Raw genomic sequence first — 16,844 nt, 5'->3', positions numbered from 1 at the left:
ATTTAAGCAAATCCAAGCCGTGTCTGGGTACAAACGACAGGATGAACACCCCAGCGGGTTTTCTTTCTATTGGGAGTATTGTACATGCTGCTATGGCTGTGTTCTCTCAAAAGATTGACACTGCCCAATAAACTAGCCCCTCAGGGCAAAATAAAAAATATTTCGTTCAAAAGGTCAAATTGACAGAATAATCTTGAGGTCGTTAAAGCTATTTTCTATATAAATTTTGTCAGATTTGTACAGAGGCGTGTGATAGGAGGTATAATTATAAACAATCTGTTGTTAATCTTTATTGACATTAAAATTTTGCCTAATCAGAGTAATTCAATTACGACTTATTAGTGAGGATGAGGCTGGTATTCACTGTCACACAGGACAGATCATTATACACAAGGCGATTGGTTTAAACTGTGGGCTGAAGTACGTATATACAGTGTTCATGGGTTACAATCAATTACATATAAAAATTTACGAATATGTAAATCCAAGTTTCTGTTGTGCACTGCCACACAAGGGGCAGGGATTAGTTCATAAGAGGTGCAGTTTAAAAATAAAAAAAAAAATCTTCAAAATGGAGAAGCAAATTTAAGGTAAATTGTTAGGTTGTCGTCCAGTACACAATTCAATGGAATAGTTACACAGTTGGTGGTACACTAGGCCGGGAGGTCTAACATCTTTTACGGTTTCACATTCAATAAGTGTTCTAGTGAATGCCTTAATTAAAGGTTAGTTGGTTTACAAGCTGATTATTCTAGTAGGGGTTCAGTCTCAACTAACCTGCCAGATGTATCTATAGTCAAGGCGAATTCGCGCAATTACTAAATTACATTGTTTGGTCCAGTTACTTTACTGACCATACAAATACACAAGATTACAAAACAAAATAGGTAGCTTGGTTACCAAGAGGATAACCAAGCTTGGTAATCTCAAGGTTGTGGGGGGCCAGGGCGAGTCTGCTGGGAGTGGGGGGAGGATGGGTGAGTGAGGGCTGGGATGGAGCAGGCTGAAGCGAGTCTAGACTGGGAAAAAAAAAGGGTTATAGGGAAGCTTCAGCCGGTTGAAACTGGACACTACTACTACTACCACCTAGTAGTACGCACACATATGAACGTTTGCGGATGATGCTAAGATAAAGGGTAAGATAGGAGACGCAGACGATTGCAATGTCGCTTAAATTTATCTATAAAATAAGTGCTTGAAGCATAAAGTGGAATTCAATGGGAATAAATGCCATGTTATGAAATATGGGATCCGTGAAAATAGACCACACACAACTCGCATTATTTGGACACGAATTACAGCAAATTAACAAATTTGCTATCTTTTTATTCCAACATAGTTGAGGCTGTTGATAGTGGTAAGGTTTGCGATGTTGTGTACCTTGACTTTAGCAAGCTTTTGATAGTGCCATATGACTGATTAAAAAGATAGAGGCTCAAGGTATTGGGGGTGCTATATTAAGTTGGATTAGGGCATGGCTATACCAGAGGAAACGGTATAAATGGGGTTAAGTCAGAGTGGTTAATTGTTGTTAGTGGAGTGCCTCAAGGCTCTGTCTTGGTAACCTCTTGTTTATAATAGAGGCACTACTAACAATTAACAAGAGGTTACCAAGACAGAGCCTTGAGGCACTCCACTAACAACAATTAACCACTCTGACTTAACCCCATTTATACCGTTTCCTTTGGTATAGCCATGCCCTAATCCAACTTAATATAGCACCCCCAATACCTTGAGCCTCTATCTTTTTAATCAGTCATATGGCACTATCAAAAGCTTGCTAAAGTCAAGGTACACAACATCGCAAACCTTACCGCTATAAACAGCCTAGTGGGGAAATCTTTGGAAGAGAACGGGGGATGGAAATGACGTCCTGAGGAACCCCAGACTCGCACCTTCACCCTTGGACCAAGGACTTACCCTAACTACTAAATTGAATCACTCTGGGAGGCAGCTTTCAGTCACCACGTGTGGGTAGTGAGGGACTTCTCAGAGAGACCGCTCAGAGCTCAGTAGTATGTCGGCTTCTCTGCAAACTTAGTATAACACTGATGTTATAGTTGTATTATGCTTCCGGTTTTAGACTACGTGTAATTTTTTTTATGCGAGGACTGAGGCCAGGGAAGGACTGCCCAGTCTGTACCGTTTATGGTCTCCCTCCACTTTTCCACTAGCATTACTGTCTATGCTTTGTTGGGACAGAATTCCTGGTGGTGGGGAATGAGGAGCTGGGGAGGGGGATGGAGGGGTGGTGGTGGCTTGTTAGTTCTAATCAATAGCGCTTGGTGGTGTGGCCTTGAGGGTTAAGCTGAATTTCTGGCCTAGTTTACCATGGTGTTGGTTTTTTTTATGCAGCCCCATCTGTGCCAGGGTGGGTGATTGTGTAGTCTTCAGTAGCTGGTGGTGGAGTGTTTGTGTTTATAGCACCTGTGATTGCATGAACACTTTAGCACGTAATTAAGATTTGAATTTTTCCCCTTTTGATGATTCTTACACCATTATTACTCTCCTCTTCTATAGTTTTTCATTCCTATTTCAGACATTTTGGCAAGTTACCTTTCACGTGATGTGTGTTCAACAAGCAGTAAATAAGTACCTGGGAAATGGGCGACTGTTGTAGGTAACATCCTGGGGAAGGTCAGTCATTGGGGGACCTGGTAAGCCTGACACCATTCCTGCCCCCCAGAAAACCAGGTCCTCTGGTGACGCTGTTGACTACTCTGGCTGGCTCTGTTCCAGCCCAAATCACTATCCTGATTCCTTCCTAGTGCTATATGGTCATAATGGCTTGGTGCTTTTTCCCGATAATGCCTCCCCCCCCCCCATCCCCACGTAAAACCTACCCTCTGGGAACGCAATAACTGCCAGGTCCAGCTGTGCTTGTGGTGGTCACCGGTCCAACGTTTGGTCCACACCAGTTTTCGACGACACCATTGGAAGCGTCTCGCTTCCTTTCTTCGTGTGCTAATCAATACCGGGTGCCATGTGTGGGGTCGATACTGCTTCATTCCTGGCTGCTGCGGCGGGGCGGTTGGCACACGTCCTTCTGGGGTAACGCTTTTGTATGTGAAAGATCAGAAGGTCGTTGTTAGGTTTTATCCACAAATTAATGTGGTGGCGTGTACTGTGAATGGAAGGTTTGGGTGTACTCTAAGCTGGCAAGTGGAATAATGTGTACTCAAAGTAAATAAAAATGTAACCCGCTGCGTGCAAGCAAGGCTGACGAAACTGTAGTTAGAAAAAAAAAACCTTTTGGTGTTTGTAGTTTTAGATCGGCTACTAAATTAGCTTTTTGGGTACTGCATTTTCAGTCATTTATGGCAGCTTAGGCTCGGTGTTATCATGGGACTGAGAGATCAGGGACTGCAGGTTGGCAGTTGAATTTCAAACGTCAGCGCCCTTGTTGTTGGCCGTCAGCGTTGTCATGACCACCACACGCCATCACAGTTGCTGGGTTTAGTCACAAGCATCAACTGTGTCATGTGCTTTTATATTAGCTGTCTAAAAGTAACTAGAGGCATAATTTAATCACCCTTTTTATTCGAGGCTTGTAAAATATATAGACATTATCTTTATATAAATTATGAAATAGATGCATTTTGAGTTTATGGTATTTGTGAATATTAATATTGTGTAACTAGCTAAAAAAGTTTAATTACTTGGCTAAACGAACTGCGGGATTCGGTTATTTTAACCTGTTGTGCCTGTGCAGCCTGTCATCTAAAAGATCCAAAGTCCATTCCATGCACCCGCCAAATCCCCTGTTTATGAATGGAAGAACTATTTACAAAAGACTCGACTGATGACGTTCGAACACTTCCGGAACAAGGGCTTCACTGACCAATTTTGTTTGAACCGCAACGCTGTAAATGTTTCACCCACGTACTACAAATAATCGTCAACAGAACCTAAACACCCAACCTAATCAGTGCCTAAATATGTACAATATGGTAATATAAAAGAATTTATTTGAGAAAATTCCGGTTTTGAATGAACAGCATGTTAAAATTGATAAGTCTTTGGGGGTCGACCGCTCAATGGAATGGACTTGGTATGAGGACGGGTTGGCCTCTTAGCACTTCCCTTCGCCGTCCAAGGGGATGGGGTATGGGCTGCATATTAACTAACCAAGCTATACTATGGACTACCATAACCCATCCTGTGGGCGGCGGTGGGAAAAAGTTAATCACACGGGTTGAAAATCTGGACCCGTGTTAAAGATAAGAAATTAACATTTGTGGGGGGGGGGGGGGGAAACTAGTTAATGTTCTTAATTGTCTTAAATTTTGTGATGCAACGTAGTGTGAAGTTAAGGTTGAGAGTTGGTGTGGGCTGCCACCCAGGAAGCATCTTGCCGTGTGCGAGGCTATGTTCACCAGACTGGCCTGTCAGCTCAACACGAGCCTTCCTCGTGGTCCGCTCGTGTTTACCTGAAACAGAAATCGTAAGGAGGTTGTCAACGTTTTATATAACAAGCTTAGGTAGCAACACTGTTTTGGTTTCTTAATGCGTGTGAGAGGGATCACAGTACTATTTAAGTTTACTAAATTAAACTCTTATATTAAAGCTTCAATATTGGGTGCGTGTATCAGTGTATCAAAATAGTTAATGCTCCTTTTATAGGTTAAACTGAGGTTCCATGGTGCTCCGTGGTAACTAACTATAACGGTTCCCCACTTACCTGCGCACTCTAAATTACATTTTTTTTTTTAATTACTAGATTCATAAATGTGTTGTATTTGGGAGTTAAGTGTAAGTGGGTTCAAGAGCCGCTTGGTGACTGGGCTTGGGTTGCAAGTATGGAGGTGTGGCGACAACCGGCAAGTGTGTAGTAGTGGCAGTGTTGTCCCGGGAGCCTCAGTGGGGCCGGCGGCTGGTGAAAGGTACAGGGGTCAGTGTGAGCTGGGTGGTGGTGGTGACGGGTGTCGGTAATATTTAGCACACGCGCACACTATCTGGAGGTTGTTTAACCTGTGGCAGCAGGGTAAATGACGAGCTGCCAAGTTTGTTAAAAAGTTTTAGGAGTGTGCGTTCAGTATATGAGCATCTTCCAAGGTATTTAGAACAGTGTTTCCTTCTGCGCCACAGATTGTGCTAAATAGGTCTTCTAGGGATGGTGCCTTGTTTTGATACTCATTGATGCGATACTCGTCTATTAGTGGCAAGGTAAGTGTCAGATAACTACAACACTGGAAAAGGTGCTTATTAAGACAGAGCTCTTAAACAATAGAAGCTAGTTTTTCCCCATAGGCATTTACGGAAGTCTAGCCGTATAGGAACGACAGCTATAATAGACAGTATTTCTAAATCTACCTGGCCAAAGCAACAATCTAACGCGGGGTCTACTTCAACTCACATCCAAACTTTACTCCTAACGACCTTAACTACAACTGCAGTTAAACTACATTTATTTATTGCCATTGCAAGTAGTTGCTAAAATTACCACATATGGTCTTAGTCTTAATAATAGTTAGCAATTTTCAGTTTTCTTGAAGTGGTGTCAGTCACAACTTAGGAACGCCAACACAGCAACAACTCTTAACAACGCCGGTACCCACAAAAAGCTCCACCAGCTCAGGGTGGCATAACTCAAACTAGACAACAAACTAGACTCGTCCTTGGTTCAACAGCCTGTTGTACCAAGTTATCATAAGTCGAGGCACGCCCCGGGCCGCGCTCGGAGAGTAGAACTACTATTGAAACCCTCTCCAGGTATGCTCCAGGTATACTTACAAAAAGGCCAAAATCGCAACCCGTCTTCAAAGTCTATTCTATCCAGCGGTCGACCCCAAAGTCGCATTCATAAATTTTAACAGTTTATTCAAAACAGGAATTTTCTCATAAGCTAATATTATATATTAGCATATTGTGCATATTTAGGCACTGGTTAGTTTAGATTTTGTTGGCGATTATTTGTATTTGTAGTACCTGGGTGAAGCATTTACAGCGTTGTGGTTCGAACAAAAGTAGTCAGCGAAGCACTTGACGTTCGAACACTTCCGGAACATCAGTCGAGTAGTGTTTAAAGTTTCATTCATAAACAGGGTTTGGCGGGTGCATGGAATGTACTTTAGCCTTTGTTTGAGGACGGACTGAAAATCGTCGTATTAGAAAATGATTCTGCTGGCGAAAGTGACGTACTGTCCCGTTTTGTGTTGGGTCCTCTGGTAGGTTAAGACAGCTAGGGCACTTTAGAACGACAGTTTCTTGACGTTTGGAAACCTTAGGCTGACGGCCACCAGCTAACCTATTATAATTACTGGAACGTGTACTGTTTTGTAGCCTCAAAATTATAATAGTCCCATAGTGTTAATTCGTTTACAGGTAGACTGGGAAACGCGCAATAGTAAGTAAAAACCCACACAAGGAATGCAGGTGTTTATTGAAGTTGTAAAGGGATGAAACATTGCCTTACTGCAGATTGTATGAGAAAACAAAACTTTAATTACAAAATGAACAAAGGAAGTACTGGATACCAGTTTTGGTTCGGAAAGTAAATAAGAGGTAATCTCGCCCACAATGTAATTGATTGATCAAACCACCCAAGAGGTGGCACGGGTATGAATAGCCCCGTAACACAATGGAAGTGCGTGTTGGTCTGTAGTGAAGTGGAGAGATACCTGGGTGTGGCGAGTCTCACAACTTGCACACGTGTGAGCTTGTGGCGTTAATTCAGTCCCCGCCGCCAACACAAGTATAGTACGTAATTGTTGGTGACGGACAAGTGGTAGTAATTGAATGACGCAATTTGCCTCGATCTCTTGCAACTATGGGAACAGTTTGGCTCAGACTCGGATCATATAATCTTTATTCTGTCTGTGACTGTTATCCATTTATGAATTGTGCAAGATAAACAAAGGATCAGTTACACTGGTTACTCAATTGGTACAGTATTGAAGGATGGTGCGGGAAGGACTTCATCGTGGCTTGTTAGTGCGACAGTGGCGAGTGCTGATGACATCGGTCTGAAAGGTTACTCTTAATTTTGATGCTGTGATAAGTTGATTTGTGATTATAGCGAATTATAGTTTGAAGGGGGGGGGGGTGCTGTTAGCTTGTGCCGCCCACACGATTGGCCGACAGGCTGGTCGGGTGGGTAGGTGCAGTGGGCGGGCTGACTCTTAAAAGGGCGAGCACCTTTAAATGTGTATAGTCACTAGCTGGGAGGCTATCGGCCAACCCCCGTGTCACTTAATGTTGTGACGTCATAGTCTTTCTACTCCGTAGTAATCCGGTCTTATTTTATGACAAAATAAAACCTTACATTAAGATCAAACATAACCCATCAGACTTAATTGGTTTTCTATGTTGCGTTCCCCACCATATGATTAATCGGCACTTTGAAATGCCTTCCTCACCTTTCCTCAAGCTTTGACACAATTTAAGGTTAAAGAGCCCCAAAGTACAGTTGGGTTCGTTCTCCACGCATAATAGCGAATTCTAGGTTCTAATCCAGGGCAGGACAGGAAATGGCTGAGAACATTTCCTTTCACCTAATGCGCCGCCTCACTTAGCAGTAAATTCTGACTCAGGAGTCAGCTTGTTATGTAGAGTTGCATCCTGGGCGGGGTCTGTAATTTGACCTTGGTAGGGTGGGGGCCCTCTAAGTCTAACCTGTATGAACAGTCTTCATGTCCCCGACAAATGAAATATTATTTAAGCGGTTTATGGATTTAGTTTTATCTAGATTGAAATTAGACAACTAGGCCTAATCCCTAGGTTGTGATGTAACTTCTATATGATGAATGCCCAGTGGATGTAAGTTTATTTAATCATTAAACTTTTTTATTGTATTTCAGTTAAATATTAAGGTAAAGTAAAGTTTTACATTGCTTATATTGGGATTTGTAATAAGGGTTACAAAAAACCTTGTTACCATAGATTAGGGGCATTCCAGGACAGATCACATAATGGCTTCCACCACACCCTCGTGGCTTTTGATGACACTTGAAGTTAGATACGAGTGATTGCTGTAAATATTCATGAAATAATGTTGTCCCATTTGTTCCTGAAATATGGGATGGATCAACCTTCAAAAAGTCCCAGACCCCCCCCCCCCCCCCCCCCCCAGTGTTACTACATACTGACCAAGTATAACATGACCATACAAGATGTGGCCTCTTTGAAGTTCAATATTGTTACCCATTTACCAATAACAATTGTCTTGTCCACATTATTGCTGGCTGTTCTGGAACAGTCTACACTTATCAGAATGCAAAACTATTAGTTTTGGCAGTTGAGTGCAAGGGATTACCATATTAAACACTAATGGCAAAATCAATTTGTGATGTGCATACACGCCTGTTTCTCCATAACAAATGAAGGAACTGTCCAGGAACTGTAGTCATGACATCTGAAACTAAAATTGGAATATGAAGCAGTTGCGTGGTGCCTGTATTTCGAGCAGCACATCAATAAACTGGAAAAGGTACAAATAAATTAAACTAAATGGCTTCTGGAATTGACAGAGCTACAAGGAGAGGCTAAAGGTATGCCAAAGGTAGGACAATCACTACGTACAAAATAGTAACAGGAATGGACATAACTGACAAGTTATTTAAACCTGCAACTTCAAGAACAGGGTCATAAATTAAAGTTAAGGAAACAAAGCTGGCCAAAAAAACTTGCAAATACAGTAGTGGTAGACAGAGCAAGTCAAATGAGAAGGCCGTGGATGCCAAAGCCACCAGTAGTTTCAAAGTGTCATGTGATGGAGTAGTGGAGTACTGGGAAGATGGGACATGATGAGCATAGCTCTTGTTCTGTAATTACACTTGGGTAATTACATAAGCTTTTATGGATACAGTATAGGTTTAATAGTATGGTTTGTGGGGTGACATTTCATAAAGTATAATAAATGCTGTGCATTTTGTGTGCATCATTCAAGAAGCATTTGATATTGGATTTGACTTTCACTTTCTTCAAAATTTGTCTTGTACAATTATTAAAAGATTTTTATTTTCAGGAAGAAACAGCAGCAAGCATAATTGTTGAAACTTGAGGATATTGACCACTGCCACCACCATTGTAAAGTACAAAGCTTGTACTGTATTGTTGGTACAGTGGTATCTTGGTATCAAGACAAGCAACGTGAACTACCACTGTGGTAAATACAGTACAATATTTACCTTGAACAATACATTGCAATTGCTTGGAACCGTTTTCTTCTCTGGTGTTAATTTAACTGTAGACACTTTGTAAACTCTGAAATACTGTACTCATCAGTAACTGTAACTTCCATACCTGCTAAACAAATGTGGTTCTGGCCCTGAACTGTGTGCCTCTTAACTTTTTCTACTGCTAACATGATGGGTTCAGGGTGTATAATAAATTTAAATCTCCATTTAGCAGTCAGTACAGTAATAAATTTAATTTCACTAGTAATGAATTAACTTATAATTTTTTTGCAAGCAATTAGCTTCCTTGCAATTTTGTTACTGTATTTTATAGGCTCCGTTTTACTTAAAAAAAAAAACTTATTTCCTTCTCCCTTTACAGACTTGTCCAACTTTGTATAATCAAGATGTTGGGAGCTCACTTGGCTCGGCTGGGGTTAACTGCAACACACAATGTGGTGCACCCCCACCACTCGCTGGCCAAGGCCATGCGGATCGTACAAATGGCACATTCCTCTTCTAGCATAGAATATCGACCCATCAAATCTGTCCTAGTTGCTAATAGAGGTACAGTATGTTTGTTTGTCTCGTAGATTTATATTGTGGCTTGCAGTGTAAAAGTAAATTGACCCTTAAAATGCAGTTATCATGCATTGACTTGAGGGATTACAGTACAGTATATGGTTATAAAAAGTAAATATATCCATTATTTGGGTTTTACACCAATGATGCTATTTGGATGTAATAGTGCTATATGGATGCAGTGGATTTACCTTGACCCATGAAAAATTCCTATTTCAAGATTACATTATGCAAATGTGGTTATCCTCGCAGGTGTATCTATGCCAATGTGATAATCATGGTATAAAATTCAGTTAGAATTATATGTGGGTATTGATTATATTCATATGGTTTTCAGAACTGATTGTAATGAAGTACTGGGTATATCAGATTAACCAATAATCATTTGAACAAAATAAACTGCAGAAGGCCTATTGGCTTAAGTTTTTTTTTTTTTTTTTTTCCTCCTAAACTCATTGATATACAGGCCAATGATCCCAAGCATGAAAGTTTGAATGGATGACTCTCGCTTGCTCATATACGAGTTTGAATAGATAAAAATAGGTGATGGCTCCTATTTATATAGTTCATATAAGTATCTGCCTCGTTAGATTGGCCTGCAAATTAGCTGGGTCAATAGGAATTCTGCAGTTAACTTATTTCTTATTGATATACAGGTACTGTATTCATACATTCATAGATACGTACATTCATTGATAAATACATTTTCATTGATGCATGTATATATTAATGTGATTGTACACACATCAAAGGTGAACATAGTCCCTGGCTCAGGCTGGGTGTTTTGCAAAACACATCTCTGGTGCTATTAAATGGCATAATATAAAAATATTTAAAATTCTTGGATTTAAACAGTAATTTTTCCCAGAAAATTAAAAATATTTAGAATTTTATTGCATTAACTAATTTTTGCACTTTTATAGGATAATTTTATTCTTCCAGGTGAAATTGCTATAAGAGTCTTCAGAGCGTGCACAGAATTAGGCATTAGATCTGTTGCCGTTTACAGTGAGCAGGACAAAATGCACATGCATAGACAGAAAGCAGATGAATCGTACATCATTGGGCAAGGGCTTCCACCTGTCGATGCTTACCTATGTATTCCAGAAATAATTAGAGTAGCAAAGGTAAGAATTTCATTGTATAATTGTGGTAATTAGGGTAATTAGTAATTTTCTAGAAAAGATCTGTAATTATAGCATTGAGCAAGTAGATGTCAATTATTTTCCCCCAGATCATATTGGACTTTATTTGTGAATTTTGTATATTTATAATTGGAATAAAGTTTACATGAAAGGTACAGTACATTAATTACAGGTTAAAATAACAGCACGTAGAGTCATTATTAGAATCGTAAACTTAATTGATACAGTCTCACCTTTTATGAATCCTTGCAATACAATTACTGGCTGGACTAAACAGATGTATAGCAAATTAAATAAAATCAAACTTACATTTTGAGGCATAAATTGATATTTACTTAATTTGAAAAATATATTGTAAAGACAAAGGAAGGTTTAACATTTGAGCAGCAAGACAAATTGGCACAATTTATATCACAATTTAGAAGTGGCAAATGGAAGTAGTAATATGTTAATCATACCACTTACAGTATTTATATATTTGTATTTATATACAGGAAGGAACATTAGGTTGAGAAAGTACATACATTGGAGTTTGAGTGTAACATTCTTGCAAAGCCACGAAGGTACCACTTCAGGCAGATTCTAAAGCTAAACAATAAAGGAAATGAAATTTGAGGTAAACACAAATCACAATAGCGTGATAAATGAAATGAACAAATCCACATGGGCCGGGATGAGGGTTCGAACCTATCGTGGCGCAGTCCACAAAGGCGCATCTGGGATAATCCTGGACATGGGTTCGAACCCTCATCACGGTTCTTGTGGATTTGTTCATAAATTGCCAATAAATAAATGGATTGGCAGATGTAAAGTCGGTTACAAATAGTTTCATTTGGTATTTCTAGGAAAATGATGTAGATGCTATCCATCCTGGTTATGGTTTCCTCTCTGAACAATCTGAATTTGCACAAGCTTGTTTAGATAATGATGTTCGGTTCATTGGGCCATCGCCTGAGGTTGTGAAAAAGATGGGTGACAAAGTGGTTGCTCGACAGATGGCAATTAACGCAGGTATGTTTCTGAACTGTGTACATCAGAAGTGACCAGTTTCATGCATGCATAATTAATAACAGTGGAAGGTGTTAAATGTTTTAAGTAAATTTCTTGGTGAACTATAAGAATAAGCAGCAATTTTAAACACGGTTACATAATTGTTTCATGATATAAAGCGGGTAGTTAATAGGGAAATTTTAATAATTTTGTGAAGTATGAACATGGAAGAATAGAATTGCCACTGCCAAAAGAAAGGCAAGTTCTTCGAAACTGTGTTGTGATGGCTCTGTAATCAGAAATTGCTGTAAACTGGTCTTGTATGTTGTATGGAAGATATTGTAAATATTTTTCTAAAGTTCTGCTTAAATTAGAGTATATTCTGCATAATACTAGTTATAGTTGCTACTTAATTTGGTACTCTCAGGATAATGGTTAGGATTTGATAAAATGGCGTGGCATGCAAGAAGTATTGGTGTATAGTAAGGCATTTGGTAGTTCATTGATGGATGAAAAAGCAGTGGACCAAATGTTACCATGTTGAATACAAATCTTAATTGGCAGTGTACTGATATTTACTGATACTGATATCACAGCACACTTGATTAAAATTGGAACGTGGTAAGTATCCAGGATTTGATAAATTTCTGCTAAGAATTAAAATTTTTCTATTAGAACTTGTAGTTAAAAAGTCCTAGCTTAGATTTTAGTATGTAACTAAAAAATATTCAGCATGGTCTTTGGCCAAAAAAATCTAATACCTGTACTTTTTTTGTATCAGGTGTTAACGTTGTCCCAGGAACTGATTTGCCAGTAACATCACCTGAAGCAGCACACGATTTCTGTGTTAAATATGGCCTACCAGTAATGCTGAAAGCTGCATATGGAGGTGGAGGGCGTGGCATGCGAGTGGTCCGAGAGTTGGCTGTGAGTTAAACATGCTCTACATTACATTGGTTGTATTTAAAAAAAAAAATTGAAATGCAGTAGTAAAGAATATATTGATAAATTATCAAGGCAGTCATAAAGATGTAGAAATGAATATGCTGTGTGTGTGTGTACTCACCTATATGTACTCACCTATATGTGCTTGCAGGATCGAGCATTGACTCTTGGATCCCGCCTTTCTAGCTATCGGTTGTTTACAGCAATGACTCCTGTCCCATTTCCCTATCATACCTAGTTTTAAAAGTATGAATAGTATTTGCTTCCACAACCTGTTCCCCAAGTGCATTCCATTTTTCTACTACTCTCACGCTAAAAGAAATGTGTGTGTGTGTGTGTGTGTGTAATATATATTATTACTGTATGTACTTAAATTGTGTAAATGATATACTATATGCAACATTGATATACTGATATACATATAGTTTTTCTGAAACTTGTCTAATTCACTTTTGTTTACTACGTAGGATGTAAAAGAGAATTTCCGTCGAGCATCTTCTGAGGCTGAAGCAGCTTTTGGAAATGGGGCAATGTTCATTGAAAAATTCATTGAAAAGCCTCGGCACATTGAACTGCAGATTTTGGGAGACAAGGCTGGAAATATTGTACATCTCTATGAACGTGATTGTTCTGTACAGCGTAGACATCAAAAGCTGGTGGAGGTGGCTCCTGCCCCCAACCTTGACCAAAGAGTAAGATCATTCTTAATGATTGTTTAGCCACTTGACCACTTGGAATCCCCAGAAATTAACTCTTTGAAAAGTTTTTCCTCTTGTTTGGTGTTGCATATTTTCTTTTAATACAGTACTTGACATGAACCATAATACTGTAAATGCATTTACACTAATAAGTAATACTGATGATCCATATACTGTAACTAGAAGTGTTGGGTTCTTTCTATTAGAACATTGTTAATTTTACAATAGTGTGGCAATTGTAAGTGTCTCTACAGGTTCGTGAGGCAATGGCGGCTGATGCTGTTAAACTGTGTAAGAGTGTGGGCTACGAGAATGCTGGTACCGTCGAATTTTTGCTAGACAATAGAGGAAATTATTTTTTTATAGAAGTAAATGCTCGACTTCAAGTGGAACATACGGTCACTGAGGAAATTACTGGGTAAGTTGGGAGTGGATTTTCAGTTACCTTGGTTTTAAACTTAGTTTAATTCTCTGAAAATAACTAAATTCTTATAAAGCATTATCATAACAATAATTATACTGTACAGTATTATGAAAGCTGGTGTAAGTTAAATGTGGATGCCATCTTGTGTGAACACAAATGTTAGATAACACAACTTCAGTGGTGGTTTGATCCCACTGTAATTCAGATTTTGTCATGTTAATCTTAATGGTATTTGTCAAATGTTTACATTTTAATCATAGTTGTGCCTCGCTCGCTCAAAAACAATGCAAATCTAAAAATTTCAGAAATTAAATCTTTGTTCCTCTTTTAAAATAAAGGAAAATAGCCGTTGATTATCTAGTGTTGACCTAATGTCTGTGCTGTAGAAGTCATAAATGCTGTATTTATCAAAATTAAAAATATATGAAATTTGAAAAGCGATGTGTAATTAATGCAAAGGATAAAAAATGTTTTTCCTTTGACCTGGTGACTGAACACTGTTAAGCAATATTTTGGCTAGGATGAGAGCTAAAGGCTGTGCACTCTTCACCATGTGTGCCCACTATGAATTTCAATTGGAACCGTCGCCAATTGGTATTTACACACATGTTGGGGGGGGGGGGGGGGTAGCATTGTGATGCATCTAATAATTTGAAGGTTAAGATATGTACTTTTTCCATAACAGTTGAGAATAGTATGCACTGTACAGTACTGGTCTTCCATTGTTTGGAATAGAGCCTGTTAGACCTGTGCTTGTCTTCCTTGCCAAGGCTAGTGTTGACTACATGGCTATGCAAGCAACTACTTCAGTTGCTTCCAATCTTGATACAGTAGCGCACATTGTTTCATATAGTCGTACTCGTGTCCTCCTGAACCATGGTATCTAACATGATACAAGAAAGGGGCTCGTACATATGTGTGAATTTACCAGAGGGTCGCCATCTTTAGTGGTCTTGATTAGAACGGGAAACTGATGGAGTGTTAGAGGTTTCACCATGTCTTCCTGGTAATTTTTTCTTTGCAAGTTGTGAATGTCAAGCCACGAGTAAAGTAAATCCAGTAAATCTTCCAGTAAATTCTTCCAGTAAATTCAAATGTCTTGGTCTTTTAGACTGTGAGGGCTGAGGTTCTGCTAGAAGAGGAGAGGCTTTGCTAGATAGTGGAATGTTACAAGGTCATCTACTATTAGATGCTAAATACAATAAATTGTCCTGACATTTCCTACATACTCGATTTTTTCTTCAGAATTGATTTGGTGCAGTCTCAGATCCGTGTCACAGAAGGTATGACTCTCCCAGAGCTTGGCATGACCCAAGATAAAATTACTCCCCAGGGATGTGCTATTCAGTGCCGTGTCACAACAGAAGATCCTGCCAAAGGTTTTCAGCCTGATACTGGTAGATTGGAGGTATGGCTTTGCTACATTACTATTCACTGCAAGAAAATAGATTTATCAAATATTGCTCAATTAATAAAATTGATTTTGCGCATTTTCTGCCCAATGCAGCCCTCCTGAAAGACTTGATAAAGTTGTCACATTTCCATTTGAAGGCTTGTAATGTTATTTAAATATATATATTTCATAATGAAATACAAAATTTATAAGGTGTATACCTGATGTTAGTACAGTACTGCATATCAATAAATAGTTTGATAGTGTTCTGAACCATGCTACATAATATAATATAATTTAATTTTCTGAAACCTTTGTATCATATTACATTCTTTATTTAGGTATTCCGAAGTGGCGAAGGTATGGGTATTCGCCTTGACGGTGCTTCAGCATATGCTGGGGCAATCATTTCGCCATATTATGATTCCCTCCTTGTGAAAGTCATATCTAGAGCTTCAGACTTGCATGCCTCTGCTGCTAAAATGAATCGTTCCCTCCGTGAATTCAGAATACGTGGTGTAAAGGTAAAAAAAATTGTTTTTGCTTCTAATAGCACAAGTATTAAAAATAGTTCATATGGGTTAAACTAATGAATGGCATACAGGAGAATGAGGGTTTAAATAGGATGAGGGTTTGGTCCTGTGGTTCTACTCTACATGGGAAAAACTATGGTTACTGCAACCTCCATATTTTGTAAAGTCATAGCCCACCATTTGTTTTGAGGTTGGCTTGCAGAAAATTTTCTAACTTATTCTTTTCATTCGTAAATTTTAGGTGATCACAAGTCTTATGAATATGCCAGATAATGTTCATATCAGTTGGATACTCTAGTTTGAGATTGGTGGTAGTATTGTGTATATAATGTCAATTTTTATTTAAAAACAACCACTTCTTGTTCAACGTAATATATGCTAGTGTTGAGATCCGTTGGATATAACTGGATATACTATACAATACCAAATTTAAAAAATTTTGCATTTTTTGGGCAAATTTCATTATCAAATACAGTAATTATTTAGCTTTAGTCGTGAAAAGGCTTGTACTGTAATGCATTTCATTATAACCAACATAAATAATATACAATATGAAGACACTATATTTTTTCCTTATTACCAAGAGGGGAACAGCTCACAATAGTAGTTTACCTGTTAACGGGGGATTTATCTCGGTTGCTTTTGCTACAATTATAAATTAAATGCTTCTATAGTACAATCTTTGCATTCATTCCTTCTTGCCATAAAACAAATCGTATGCAATTTTGGGAGCAAATTATGATTTTTTGGGGATCAGGTGGATTAATGTGTTTTAACATTAGTGTTAATGGCTCAAAATTGTCTATACATTATTTTACATAATTTTGTTTCTAGTCTTGATACAGAATATAAAATTATTAAAGCTCAGATTTTAGTTGCCTCTTTACATTGGCCTAATTAAATATAAACATGGTAAGGTTTCTTTTAGCTGCATTTCCACTTTAATAGATATTTTGCAATGTGAGCTTGGAGTTTGCTGAAATAGGTAAGGCGTTAGTGCACAAGGCAGCCTTTTTGG

General features: G+C 38.7%; 1 protein-coding gene across 8 annotated transcripts in view; it reads left to right on the top strand.

The window, feature by feature from the left end:
- Positions 1-16,844, top strand: part of PCB (Pyruvate carboxylase) — a 57,371-nt gene that overhangs the window by 21,774 nt on the left and 18,753 nt on the right. For 3 of the 8 annotated variants that reach the window (XM_045753978.2, XM_045753979.2, XM_045753982.2), the window contains 9 exons: positions 8,966-9,106; positions 9,499-9,683; positions 10,641-10,825; positions 11,689-11,854; positions 12,615-12,760; positions 13,246-13,470; positions 13,731-13,894; positions 15,146-15,308; positions 15,635-15,817. In XM_045753978.2, coding sequence (XP_045609934.1) covers positions 9,524-9,683; positions 10,641-10,825; positions 11,689-11,854; positions 12,615-12,760; positions 13,246-13,470; positions 13,731-13,894; positions 15,146-15,308; positions 15,635-15,817 — 1,392 coding nt within the window. In that variant the 5' untranslated portion in view covers positions 8,966-9,106; positions 9,499-9,523. Of the gene's footprint in view, positions 1-4,865; positions 4,884-4,910; positions 4,985-5,028; positions 5,167-8,965; positions 9,107-9,498; positions 9,684-10,640; positions 10,826-11,688; positions 11,855-12,614; positions 12,761-13,245; positions 13,471-13,730; positions 13,895-15,145; positions 15,309-15,634; positions 15,818-16,844 lie in introns of those variants that run through there. The other 5 variants (XM_045753985.2, XM_045753986.2, XM_045753983.2 and 2 more) reach the window with 5 other exon arrangements.

Source organism: Procambarus clarkii, chromosome 30 (assembly GCF_040958095.1).
Source record: "Procambarus clarkii isolate CNS0578487 chromosome 30, FALCON_Pclarkii_2.0, whole genome shotgun sequence".
Classification (NCBI taxonomy): domain Eukaryota; kingdom Metazoa; phylum Arthropoda; class Malacostraca; order Decapoda; family Cambaridae; genus Procambarus; species Procambarus clarkii.
The sequence above is the reverse complement of the archived record's forward strand: the minus strand, read 5'-3'. Positions and strand labels throughout refer to the sequence as shown.